The 14,699-nt window shown below is 42.0% G+C and overlaps 1 protein-coding gene across 3 annotated transcripts in view; it reads left to right on the forward strand.

Moving 5' to 3' along the window:
- ADGRE3 (adhesion G protein-coupled receptor E3) overlaps positions 1–14,699 on the forward strand; it is a 54,305-nt gene that overhangs the window by 11,380 nt on the left and 28,226 nt on the right. For all 3 annotated transcript variants that reach the window (XM_023724742.1, XM_023724744.1, XM_023724743.1), the window contains 3 exons: positions 5,436–5,591; positions 11,162–11,205; positions 13,879–14,062. In XM_023724742.1, coding sequence (XP_023580510.1) covers positions 5,436–5,591; positions 11,162–11,205; positions 13,879–14,062 — 384 coding nt within the window. The remainder of the gene's footprint in view (positions 1–5,435; positions 5,592–11,161; positions 11,206–13,878; positions 14,063–14,699) is intronic.

The raw sequence follows: 14,699 nt of genomic DNA on the forward strand, positions 1-14,699 counted from the left end.
TAGATTGAGTCCTGCCTTACTAACACAACTGCCACCCATCCTCCCTCATTAACATCATAGAGGCAGGATTTACAACATATAGGAAAAATCACACAATGCCAGGAATCATGGCCCAGCCAAACTGATATACACATTTTTTGGAGGACATAATTCAATCCATGACACACAGGAAGCATCAAAAGAAGACGGAAGGAATACAAAGAGTCACTATACCAAAAGAATCGGTCAACATTCAACCATTTCAGAAGGTAGTATATGATCAAGAGCCAATGGTATTGAAGGAAGAAGTCCAAGCTGCACTGTAGGCATTGGCAAAAAACAAGGCTCTAGGAATCGACAGATTACCGATTGAAATGTTTCAACAAACAGATGCAGCACTGGAAGTGCTCACTCATCTATGCCAACTATCTGAGGACAACTATCTGGCCAACCAACTGGAAGAGATCCATATTTGTGCCCATTCAAAAGACAGGTGATCCAACAGAATGCATAAATTATCGAACAATATCATTTGTATCACACACAAGTAAAATTTTGCTAAAGATAATTCAGAAGCAGTTGCAGCAGTACATCAACAGGGAACGGCCAGAGATTCAGGCTGGATTCAGAAGAGGACATGGAACAAGTGGTATCATTGCTGATGTCAGATGGATCTGAAAGCAGAGAATACCAGAAAGATGTTCACCTGTGTTTAATTGACTATGCAAAGGCATTTGACTGTGTGGACCATAACAAATTATGAATAACATTGTGAAGAATGGGAATTCCAGAACACTTAATTGTGCTCATGAGGAACCTGTACATAGATCGAGAGGCAGTAGTTTAAAGTCAGGAATGGTACGTGTCAGGGTTGTATCCTTTCAACATACGTATTCAATCTGTACGCTGAGCAAATAGTCCGAGAAAGCGGACTATATGAATAATATGGCATCAGGATTGGAGGAAGACTTATTAACAATCTGCCGTATGCAGGTGACACAACCTTGCTTGCTAAAAGCAAAGAAGACTTGAAGCACTTAACTGGTGAAGATCAAAGACCACAGCCTTCAGTTTACACCTCAACATAAAGAAAACAAAAATCCTCACAACTGGACCAATAAGTGACATCATAAACAGAGAAAATATTGAAATTGTCAAGGATTTCATTTTGCTTGGATCCACAATCAACACCCATGGAAGCAGCAGTCAAGAAATGAAATGGCATATTGCATTAAGCAAATCTGCTGCAAAAGACCTCTTTATAGTGTTAAAAAGTGAAGATGTCACTTTGAGGACTAAGCTGCACCTGACCCAAGCCATGGTATTTTCAATCTCATATGCATGTGAAAGCTGGACAATAAGGAAGACTGAAGGTGAATTGCTGCCTTTGAATCATGGTGTTGGCAAAGAATATTCTATATACCATAGAGTGCCAGAAGAATGAACAAATCTGTCTTGGAAGAAGGACAGCCCAAATTCTCCTTAGAATTCACATACTTTGGACATGTTATCAGGCTGGACCATTCCCTAGAGAAGGACATCATGCTTGATATAGTACAGGATCAGCAAAAAAAAGGACGACCCTCAAGGAGATGGATTGACAGTGGCTGCAACAATGAGCTCAAATATAGCAACAACTGTGAGGATGGCGAAGGACCGGGTGGTGTTTTGTTCTGTTGTATAGTGGGTCACTGTGAGTCGGAACCAACTCAGTGGCACCTAACAACAACATAACAACATCCATTGCTGGTGATAATGCAAAATGGTACAGCTGTTGTAGAAAACAGTGTGGTTTCTCAAAAAACTAAAAATAGAACTACCATATGACCCAGCAATTCCACTCCTAGGTATATACCCAAAAGACTTGAAAGCAGAGACTCAGAGACTTGTACACTGATGTTCATTGCAGCACTATACACAGTAGCCAAAAGTTGGAAATAACCTAAATTTCCATCAACAAATAAATGGGTAAATAAAATGTGGTATATACCTACAATAGAATACTACCTAGCCAGCAGAAGAAATGAAGTCTTAAAACATGCTACAATATGGATGGAGCTTGAAGACATTATGCTGAATGAAGTAAGTCAATCATAAAAGAACAAATATTGTATGACCTCAGTTATGTAAATAGACAAGGTAAGGCAAACATATAGAGACCAAAGTTTATTAGTGGTTACCAGGTGTGGGAGGAAGGGGAAAATGGGGGATGGGGGTTAAAGGTGATGGAAAAATTGCATTGATTAAGCATAGGTGACACAGCCAATTATGGTAATTGCTGTCAATAAGTTGTACACCTGTAAAATAATGAACTGGCAAAAGTTGTGTGATAGATACATTTACAAAAAAAGAAGAGTAGCTGCTGAGGCTGCTTATGTACAACCAAACACTTCATGGGATTTGTTTCCTTGGTTTGGCAGTTTAGGGTCATAGTTTCATGGGACACCCCATTTAATTGACCTAATAACGTGTTTAGTGCTTCTGTTCTACCTCCTACTTCATTGGGTAGTGCCTGGGAATCTTAAAAGCTTATAAGCAGCCTGGAGCAACAGAGGAAGAAGGAGAGTCAGGAATAGGAGGAGTGTGTGGATTTTGTGGCTAATTGCCTCCATGAAAACTGCCTCCTTTGCCATGAGACCAGAAGAACTGAATGGTGCCCGGCTACCATTACTGAACATTTTGATCAAAGAGTCTACAGAAAAATCCTGATCAAAAGGAGGAAAATACAAGACAGAATTTCAAATTCTCATGGTGTCTTAGTCACTTAGTGCTGCTATAACAGAAATACCACAATTGGATGGCTTTAACAAAAAGAAATTTATTCTCTCACAGTCTAGTAGGCTACAGGTCCAAATTCAGGGCACCGCCGGCTCCAGGGGAAGACCTTCTCTCTCTGTCGGTTCCAGAGGAAGGTCTTTGTTGTCAGTCTTCTCTTGGTCTGGGAGCTTCTCAGCACAGGAACTTCAGGTCCAAAGGATGCGCTCTGCTCCCGGCACTGCTTTCTTGGTGGTATGAGGTCCCCATGTCTCTCTGTTGGCTTCTCTGTTTTATATCTCAAAAGAGATTGGCTTAAGACACTATCTAATCTCGTAGACTTCATCAATATAACTGCCGCTAATCCATCTTATTACACCATAGTGATAGCATTCACAACACATGGGGAAATCATATCAGATGATAAAATAGTAGACAGTCAAACAATACTGGGACTCATGACCTAGCCAAGTTGACAGATATTTCTGGGGGACATAGTTCAATCCATGACACATGTATTCAGACTTACTGGAGCCAAGGGGGCTGGATGAATCCCTGAAATTATTGCCCTGAGATAATCTTTAAAACTTAAACCAAAAATATCCCCTGAAGTCTTAAAAACCGAACAACAGTTTAGCTTAACTAGTAAAAAATGTCTGCCTTGGACATTATGCTCTTTTAAGAACTATCTATATAGGATCAAAGTGACAACAGCAACTCAAAAGATTAGACAGGAACCTTAGGGGGCAGTGAGTTTATGTTAATGGGGAGGAACAACTCAGAAAAGGAGGGTGAGAATGGTTGCACAACTTGAAGAATGTAATCAATGTCAGTAAATTGTACATGTAGAAATTGTTAAATTGGTGTATGTTTTGCTGTCTATGGAGCCCTGGTGGCACAATGGTTAAGAGCTCCGCTGCTAACCAAAAGGTTGGCAGTTTGTTCGAATCCACCAGCCGCTCCTTGGAAACCCTACGGGGCATTTCTACTCTGTCTGGGTCGCTATGAGTTGGAATCGACTTGACAGCAGTGGGTTGATTGGTTGGTTGCTGTGTATATTCTCAACAACAAAAAAATTAATTTTTAAAAAAAACAACCATTTTGTATTGCTTACAATTTTGCGGATCAGGATTTCTGGAAGGACTTATCTGGTGGGGGAGGGTCACCTCTGATCCACGTGGTGTCAGCTGAGGCTGGAGGGTCCACTTCCAAGATGGCTTCTTACCTTACATGTCAGGCACTTTGATGCTTCTTGATGTGTGTTTCTCCTTCTCCCCCTTTCTCTCTCCTTCTCCAGGACCTCTCTACATGACTTAATAGTCTCAGGGGAATCGCTTGACTGGAGGTAGACTCTGCTTCAGCAGCCCACAGAATCAAGGACTCCAAGCTCTCTCTGCTCTTCTGCTCACAAACTTCAACATGCTTGTCGTATCATAGTCCCAAGATAGCTGACATAACTCCTGACTACATATCTTCATACTATATCCAAATTCAGGAAGCCAAGGGGGAGGTGTGGGGCCAGAAAGTTCACCTATCTGTCCTTTTTATCAGGAAGCATGATTTTTCCCAGAAGTCCCCCAGCAGACCATCCCTTACTTTTCTTTGGCTGGAGTTGTGTCACATGGCCACCCTGATTGAAAGGGAGACTGGGAAAGAGAATATATGAGAAATGGGAACAAGATCTCCATGACTGGCCTCCTAAACAAAGAAACAAGAAAAGGTGGAATGGCTATTGAGTATGTGACACAGTGTCTGCCACACTATCTCACACTCTGAAAGTCCCAAATTTCCTTTTATCATACCTGACAGGGAGATTACACATTTTTCACTGCCTGATCATCACCACTGTAAAGGAGCTACAGTGACCCTCAGGACTGGAGACATTTTGACTTAACAAAGGCATTCTAACTCAATTATCAAGTGTAGCTATTTTGTGTATGCAAGTATATGTCAAGTGTATGTCATTAACAAGTGTACGGTCGGTATCCCACTTACATGCCCTTGATATGCCCCATTCCAGATGACCCTGCCAATACCTACGGCTCTCTCTAGCTGCTAGAGCCCACTCAGCCCATGCTCAGGACAGGCCAGAAGTGCTGTGGAGTTACCATTCCCTGGGAGCCAAAAGTCGATGGTTCAAAACCACAAGCTCCGCAGGAGAAAGATGTGACATTGTGCTTCCATAAAGATTTACAACCTTGGAAACCCTATAGGGCAGTACTACTCTGTCCTGTAGGAATCACTTCCACAGCAGTGGGTTTGGTTTTTTGGGGGGAGCGTCTTTCAACCAATAAATGATGGGAGTTGATGAGATCCTTTCTCACTCAGATGGAGTCACTCTAAAATGTGTGCTCTACACTTCCTCCCAGAGGTCCCCCAAGGGATTGAGCCCCAGTTGCCCATAATGGAAACTTGCTTGATAACACCCCTTTTATATTCTGCCTTTTCTTCTCTGACCCACTTTACCACTTATCTTCCATTGTTTTCTGGGATCACCTTCCAAATAAAGCACTTACACTTGAATCCTTATCTCAATGTCTGTTTCTTGAAGAACCCAACCAAAGTCAATGAACTATTACCTAAACTGAGTTTTCTTGGAAAGCCAGGACAGACACTGGAGAAAGGGCATAGATTCTGGCACGTAATAGATGCACAATAAATCTTTGTTGACTGAATAACTAAATTTATTCTTTGTGTTTCAGATATTAATGAATGTGAACCACCCTTTAGTGTGTATTGCGGATTAAATGCTGAATGTCAGAATGTTGAAGGAAGTTTCCACTGTCACTGTGTCTCTGGATACAGTCTCCTTTCTGGGGATACAGAATTCAAGAATTCCAATGAGAACACTTGTCAGGGTAAGAAAATCCTTGTCTTCTTGTCTCCCTCCCTCATTTTTTGTTGAGCCAAACACCAGAAAAGATGTTCTCGTTGTGGGACCAGGATGTGGTTCTATTTTCTGGAGGGAAACGGATGATGGATGAAGGAAAAGAACAAAGGAAATAATGGGGTGAGGGAGGCCAGTGATGTTTGGAGATGGAGAAAGTGATGAAGTGGTGACTGAGGCAGGATTCTTTGGGTTGCAAGAAAGAAAAGCCCACACATACTAACTTAAGCAGAAAATAAGAGTTTATGGTAAGGATGCATGGATGTGTCTAGGAACTCAAGGACAAGGATGCAGCTGGATTTCTGGAATGAACTAGAACTAGGGACACAACACCATCAAATTCACCGTCTTCCCCCAGTCTCTGATCCTCTTTGGGTCTGCTCGTTTCTTCTCTTTCACTGTGGACTTGCTTTCTCTGCTTCCTAATCCATAGGACAGAAAATATGGCCACCAGCAGCTCCAGATCTTATGTTTATTATTGAGCCAGCCACCCAAAGAGAAATTAACCAACTCTCTCTTCAGCTCAATTGCAGATCCTTTGGAAATGGACCAATTGGCCCAGTCTGAGTCATGTGTCCACCCTCAGATCTGTATCCAACGGGAGGTGCTGTGTTGTATAAATGTGACCATTCTCATATGTGATCACTTTCATGGAAACCATGTGGATGGGGAAGGTCTATACACAAAAAAGATATTTGACTTGGCAGAAACCCATTAGGTATTGGCTACAGACAGAATCATAAGAGAGAAACTTTAAAGATAAATTCTAGGAAGCTGGTTAGATGATAAAATGATACTAATAGCTTTTATTTATTTCCCTTGTACTATGTAGCCAGGTGCCATGCTAAATGCTTCCCATGTATTATTCATTTATTATAGTCCTATGAGGTAATCATTGTTATTACAGATAAAGAAACTGAGTTATCAAGAAGTTAAGTAACTGGGACAGCTCAGTTAATTCTCATAAATAGGTCATAAAGTGTATGTTCTACATCCCAACATAGTGAGTAGTATCTCGGGTCCCAAAGGCTTGGGAGCTGCCATCTAAGATATAACTATTGGTCTCTGCTTGTCTGGAACAAAAGAGAAAGAAGAAAACCAAAGACTCAGAAACGAAAGTAGTCTACAGGACTAATAGTCTACACGAACCATGGCTTCATCCACACTGAGACCAGAAAAACTAGATGGTGCCCAGCTACCACTACAGATGGTTCTGATCAAGGCCGCAGTAGATGGATCCTGACAGAACAGAAGAAGAATGTGGAACAGAACTCAAATTCTCAAAAAGTCCAGACTTACTAGACTGACTGAGAGTAGAAGACTCCCCACGACTATCACCTTGAGATACTCTTTAAACCTAAAATAGAAATTATCCCTTGAGGTCACCTTTTAGCTAAATAACAGATTGGCTCATAAAATACAGAATATCACCCATGAGTAATGAGCTCCTTTAAAAAAATCATCTATATGTGACAAATGGTCAAAAATTACTCTAAAACAAAGATGGGAAGATAAGAGGCAGGGAAACTAGAGTAATGGAAATGGTATAACCAGAACAGAATGAATGAGAATGATGACACATTGTGAAAAATGTAATAAATATCACTGAATAATTTTTGTAGAAATTGTTAAATGGGAGCCTCATTTGCTATGTAAAATTTCACTTAAAAGCAATAAAATATTACTTAAAAAGAAGAAGAAATTAAGTAACTTTCCCCAGGCCAAACAGATAATAAATAAGTGGTGGTGGCCCGTTTTGAACTCAGGTCAAACTGTCTTCAGAGTACACGGTCTTAGCCACCTGCTGTACTATAGCATGGGACTTGGATAAACAATAACAGAGACAAAGAACTCCTTTTCTGGTGCAAAAAAATAAATTACCCTTCTTTATTAGTCAAGAAAGGAGCCCTGGTGGTGCAATGGTTGAAAGCTTGGCTGCTAACCAAATGTTGGCATTTCAAACTGACCAGCCACTCCGCTGGAGAAAGATGTGACAGTCTGCTTCTGTAAAGATTACAGCCTTGGAAACCCTATGAGGCAGTTCTGCTCTGTCCTGTAGAGTCGCTATGAGTTGGAATTGACTCAACGGCAACTGTTTCTTCAGCTCATCTGCAAGATATTTAGCTCAAGATCTGCCCTGGAAAACAGAAGTCATGCTAAGTCTTTCAAGCAGAAGGAATTTCATATAGGGAATGGTATTGGTGATGGAGGAGCTAAGAAGCCAAAAGGAGGATGGTGAGGCAACCCAGAGATTAGCAGTAGCAAAAGTACTGCTACCGTATGCCTATAGGGACAAGAGAAAGTGGTGGTTTTACCAGAACCCAAGAGCTAAGTCCATCTGGTGAGAGCTGGAACCTTGGAAGAAGTGTGGCCAATGCTGGAGATGCCACAGGAAGCAGAGGAGATGGGGGAGAAATACGCTGGCTCCTCCCTTCCTCTGCTCTCCTGTATTCTACCAGTGCCTTTCACTGGCTGAACATATCAGGAAGCCAGAGGGCAAGAGATCCCTGGAAAATGTAGCTCTCTATGAAACAGAACAGAGCATGGAAAGAGTGGATATGGATCTGAGGGCCAACTGGCAGCTGACTGGCAACCACCTTTTCCCAAGAATATGAAGCCTTTTGTTTACAAATATAAGTTAAGGCAGAAGCCTGGTGAGACTTACTATCCCCTCCCCCCATTGCCGTCGAGTCGATTCCGACTCATAGCAACCCTATGCTTACTATAGAAAGAGTCAATTTCAACCTGTGTTGTTTAAATATGGCTGGTGGTTCTTATGATATAGCTAGTGGGAGCATCACTCCCTTCTTTGCAAGCTTTCATCAGGAAATAAAACTTCCTTATGAATCTCAGTTTCTACCTCCATGTTCTCCAGATTTGTTCTTTTCCTTTTTTTAGGCCCCCTTCCACAGATTCTCAGTTTTTCTTTTCACTGTTGAGTTTTTCAGTCACTGAGTAAATTATTCTTTTTCTAGGCAATGGGCCCTCTGTTGAAATGCAAAAACAGATTGAGATCCTACTTGAATTCAGTCAAACTCATCTTATTTTACAAGGAAGAAAAAAGCCTTTGGTTATTTTCCTAAATTTAGGAGCTTCTATGCAGTCCTTTTATAAGGAGCCCTGATGGCACAGGGGTTAAGCACTTGGCTGTTAACTGCAAGGTTGGTGGTTTGAACCCATCAGCCACTCTGCGGAAGAAAGATGTGGCAGTCTGCTTCCGTAAAGGTTATAGCCTTGGAAACCCTATGGGGCAGTTCTACTGTGTCCTATAGGGTCACTATGAGTTGGAATTGACTCAACGGCAATGGGTTTGGTTTTTAGATTATGCAGTCCTTTTATACAGACTGAGTCCATTTGCAGTTTGTTATCACCAAGGTTGGTGGGTACAAGCAACCTCCCATGACAAAGTTAACAACTTGCAGTCAAAAGCACAGCTTTCTCAGTTTGGCAGTTCCTCAAAAAGTTAAACATAGAACTACCATTGTTGTTCTTAGGTGCCATTGAGTCAGTTCTGACTCATAGCAACCCTATGTACAACAAAACGAAACACTGCCCAGTCCTGCATCATCCTCACAATTGTTGCTGTGTTTGAGCTCAGAGCTACCATGTGACCCAATAATTCCACTCCTAGTTATATGCCTGGAAGAAATGAAAGCAGGAACACAAACCTGTACACCAAAGTTCGTTGTAGCACTATTCACAATAGCCAAAGGGTGGAAACTGAAATGTCCATCAACAGATAAATGGGTAAACAAAATTAGTATATACATGTCTAGTTATCTAGTGCTGCTATAACAAAAATATCATAAATGGTAGCTTTAACGAACAGAAATTTATTTTCTCACAGTAGAGGAAGCTAGAAGTCCGAACCCAGAGTGCCGGCTCTAGGGGAAGGCTTTCTCTCTCTGTCATCTCTAGAAGAAGGTCCTTGTTTCTTCAGCTTCTGCTTCCTGGTTCCTTGGAGATCTCCATGTGTCTTGACATCAGTCTTACCCATCTCTGCTTCTTTTGCTTGCTCATTTAATCTCTTGTATATCTCAAAAGACAGTGACTCAAGACACACCCTACACTAATCCTGTCTCATTAACATAACAAAGACAACCCATTCCCAAATGGCATTATAACCACAACATACCCAGAAAAAAAAAAAAAAAAAAAACTCTTGCCATCAAGTCAATTCCAACTCTGCCCCATAGGGTTTCCAAGGAGTGGCTGGTAGGTTTGAACCACCAACCTTTCGGTTAGCAGTTGAACGCTTTAACCGCTGCACCACCAGGGCTTCAGACCACAACATAGAGGTTAGGATTTACAACACATATGTTTGGGGGACACAGTTCAATCCCTAACAATACATAATGGAATATTATTCAGAGATAAAGAGAAACGAAGCCCTGATGCATGCCACTACATGGACGGACCTTGAAAACATCATGCTGAGGGAAATAAGTCAGTCACAAAAAGACAAATATTGTATGATCCCACTTATATGAAATAGGCAAATGTATAGAGACCAAATATTATTGATGGTTACCCAGGGTAGGAAGGAGGAGGAAAAGGGGAGTCTTTGCTTAGGGTGTACTGAGTTTCTGCTAATGGTGGTGGAGACAATTTGGAAATGGATAGTGATGAGAGTTGCACAACATGATGAACGTAATCAGTGTCACTGAGCTGTACATGTAAAAAATGTTGACTTGGCCTATGTTTTGTTATATATATTTTTACCACAATAAAACTACTTTTTTAAAGTGCAGTTTTCCATTAACAAGCATATTCTAGACTCAGATTTATAAGTCAAAGTTCTTGAACTCTTAAGACAAAACTTCAGTATGACGGGATAGCTCTTTGCAGTTTTTAGCAAACAGACTCAGCTGAAAACCAAGATACGGAATAAATATAGATTTAACCTCAGTCTGATGGTACTAGATATGTAAATATTTGCTCACATTTCCTCATCTGTCTAATATAGAGATGGTTGTCCCCACAAAGCACCGGAAACAACAGAGGTCTTCATTAATAGCTGATAGCTGAAAACTGATACCTGTGTTTCAGCTATTATTCCCATCTACGCTCAGTTTAAAAGCCTGAGGCTTCCAATTTTCTGTCTCCTCAACCATTTCAGTTATAATTTCCAGTCAAGACTATGGAGCTTACACTTTTCTGTTTCCTCCATATCAGGGTTTCTCCACGGCAGCCTGACTGGCATTGGGGTCGGATCATTCTTTGCTGTTGGGGGCTGTCCTGTGTGCATTGTAGGATGTAGAGCAGCATCCCTGGCCTCTACCCACTATGTGTCGGTAACACCCCCTCTGCAGATGTGACAACCAAAAATGTGTGCAGACATTGCCAATGTGTGGGGTGGGGAGCAGGGAGTGGGGGTGGACAGAATGGATCCTGGTTGAGAATCGCTGCTCTACGTCATGCAAATGTAAAGAGTGTCAGTTCAGACCATCTAGATGCAAAAGTTACCCAATTTACCCCTCCTCTCTTCACTCTCACTTTCAATAGTAACCGCCCCCCCCCCACCGCCAATGTCTTTTACAGACACCACCTCCTCAAAGACACCACCAATCAAAGGCAAGAAAATGGTGAGTACAGACTGAGCCCTGGAAAGTAGCCAGGTAACAAATATTTACAAAGCCCAAAATGTGGGGCAGGGTGTATATATTCTGGGATACTCCCCCTCTAAAGACCGGCATCCAACTGGGAGACAGAAAAGCCAGTTGACAAATTTATGGGAGAAACTGGTGAATAGTTTCCCAAATTGTTCTCATCCTTCCCTCTACTACTAGCGCAAGAAAGAGAAACTAAGAAAAAATATATTAGCATGAAGCTGCTACGACAAAGAGTCCCAAATAGCCAACGGCTTTTTTTTAAACATGCATTTGTTTCTCTCTCCGTTAACAGTCCAGGAGTGAGCTGTCTGAGCTGGTGGAGAGATTCCGCTCTGTGAGATCGTTAAGGGCCCCCAAGTTCTTTTCATGTTGTTGCTCCACCACCCTGTAGAGTGTTGTTCTCAAGTGCATGGTCATACCATGGGTTGCTGATGGAAAGGGGGAAGGGGAGTCCAGGAAAATTGGCAGAAGTGAAAGGTGAGGATGGGAGAGTGGAGAGAGGGGATGCGTTGAGTCACTGTGTGAGATTCTAGGTGGTACTAATGGTTTGTGCTAAACTTCTAATCCATCCAGCAGTACCGCCGAGGAATCAGCCACTACGATAGCAATTCTGAACAGCAAATTCCTTCAGCACCTACTCTGTACAAATGAGTTTAAGCCAAGAAGACTTCAGTGGTCAGTTATTGGGGAGAGAGATATTTTACATACCAGGCAGGAGGTGGGAGGCTGGTCCTAAAATAGATAGCTCGGCTCAGAATTCCCACAAAGACTCAATGAACTGACAGAGTAGAACATTCAAAAGGTGTACTTGAAAGCCAGTTCCAAAAGTTCCTCCAACCCTTCATAAATGTCACTCTGCTTATAACTCTTTGGTGTGATAGCATTTTCCTCTTAAGTGGTTTCATTCAGTTGATGAATATTTATTGAGCACCTGCTATCTGCCATGGATAGCCCCATTGTTGTTGGGTGCCATCGAGTCAATTCCAACTCATAGCTGCCCTATAGGACAGGGTACAACTGCCCCCATAGGGTTTGCAAGGCTGTAATCTGTACGGAGGAGTCTTGGTGGCGCAGTGGTTAAGAATTCAGCTGCTAAGACAACGGAAAGGTTGGCTTGTCGAACCCACCAGCCGCTGCATGGGAGAAAGCTGTGGCTGTCTGCTCCTGTAAAGATTTACAGCCTTGAAAACTTATAGGGCATTAACTACTCTGTCCTATAGGTCACTATGAGTCCAAATCGACTTGACGGCAGCGGGTTTTAATCTTTACGGGAGCAGATTGCGCACTTAACCATTGTGCCACCGGGGCTGCTTTAAGCTAGTCCTAGATGCTAGGAAACAGCTGTGAACTAGACAAGGTTCCAGCACTTATGGGACTTACTGTCTGGCATTTCATTGTGCACACAAATCCCCTAGGGATCATGTTAAAGTGCAGATTTGGATTCAGTCCACCTGGGCAGGGGCCGAGGTCCTGCTTGTCTAACAGGCTCCTAGGTGATGCTGACGCTGCTGGTTTGAGGACACACTTTGAGTACAAGAACATGGGAATCTGCATTAAAATAGTCTTTCAAATCTCCTGTATTACAATTGTATAAACCTCACCATTGCCCTTCATCCTTCTCCAGCCACTGGCCTGCCTCTTGGCTCTCCTCTGAGTTTAAAATGGCAGGCAAATGTTTTGTTACATATGTGTTTTCCACAATTTAAAAAACAAAACAAAACATCTAGATAGAGTGTCTTTGTTACTGTAACTATTTCAGGGTTTCTCAACCTCAATACTATTCACAGTTAGGCTCCATATTTCTCTGTGGTGGGGCCGTCCTGAATTTTGTAGAATGTTGAGAAGCACCCTTGGCCTCTACCCACTAGATGCCAGTAGTACCCCCTCACCACAGTTATAACAACCAAAAATGTCTCCAGGCATTGCTAAATGTCCCTATGAGAACCAGTGGTCTATTTCTCGCATTCTTACTACCTCACTGTTGGTAAAATATGTTACTGACAAATGACCTTTATATAGTGCTTACCAGGCACAGACATTGTTCTAAAAGTGTTGTTGTTGTTGCTAGCTGCCATGGAGTCACCTCCAAATCTTGGTGACCCCATGCACAATGGAATGAAATGCTGCCCGTATTGTGCCATCCCCATGATTGATTGCAGATTGGACTGCCGTGATCCATAGGGTTTTCATTGGCTGATTTTCAGAAGATCACCAGATCTTTTTTCTTAGTCTGTCTTAGTCTGGAAGCTCCACTGAAACCCGTTCAGCATGATAGTAACACACAAGCCTCCACTGACAGACAGGTGGTGGCTGTACTTGAGGTTCATTGGCCAGGAATCGAACAGCATCTTCCACATGGAAGGCAAGAATTCTACCACTGAACCACCAGTGCTCCCTTTAAAAGTGTAGCATCTTTTAACTCATTTAATTCTCCCAAAAACTCTATGACGTGTAATAACTGTCCCCATCCTAAGATGGGGAAACTGAGACCCAGAGTGATTGAGTGACTTGCCCAAGATCACATACCAGTGAATGGTGGACCTGGGGAATTAAGTCCAGGTCGTCTTGTCAGAGCCTGCTTTCTACTGTCCCTCAGGATGGGGAACATGTCAGAATGGATTTCTTTTATTCTTTTTGTCTTCCAAGCTGCAACAGGTTGTTGACAACTTTGAGTCACTTGTCACCAGTAAGACTCTCTGGGAAAAAGGAGAGAAGAGAGAAGTTGCATCCGCAACCACCTCCATCCTCCGAAATGTGGAAACAAGTGCTCTGGAAAGTGCTCTGAAAGCCCCAGACCAAAAAGTCCTGAAAGCCCACAACAGTGCTATGGGTAAGACAACAATAGGGCTGGTATACAGTGGGCACTGGTCACTGGCTGGGGTTTGGGCTAAGCAGTTACCAAAACAAAGACACACACACACAAATACACTGCATGAGTTCATTTATATAAAATCCTAGAAAATGCAGATTAGTCTATAGTGACAGAAAGCATATCAGTAGCTGCCACGGATGGGGAGGATGAGAGGGTGACAAAGGGGCATGGGGAAACTTTTGGGAAATTGTTGGGAGAAATGTATACTATCTTGACTGTGGTGATTGCACACTTTACATATGTGCACATTATTTATGTAAATTACACCTAAATAAGGAGGTTTTCTTTAAAAAAAAAAAAAAAAGTTGCCAACAGTTTCTAATCTGTGGTCTCAGATTTTGGCTTTAAGGTAGGATTTTGAAAATCTGGTGCCTGTCCTTCTCTGGGGAGTCGTTGGGTAGAAAGGGTTGAAAGCTTGGTCTCAAGATAAGGGATAGGACATCATTTACTTAACCAGTTCCTTCTTGTTTAACATATAAGTAATTTCCCATTTTTCATCATTATCTATGTGGCCATGAACTTTTTTGTAGCTATATCTGCCTTCTCATCTTTGATTGCTTTATTTTTTTTGTTTGTGTTTTGTTTTGTTTTTTTT

Source organism: Trichechus manatus, unplaced genomic scaffold (genome assembly GCF_000243295.1).
Source record: "Trichechus manatus latirostris isolate Lorelei unplaced genomic scaffold, TriManLat1.0 scaffold00258, whole genome shotgun sequence".
Classification (NCBI taxonomy): Eukaryota; Metazoa; Chordata; class Mammalia; order Sirenia; family Trichechidae; genus Trichechus; species Trichechus manatus.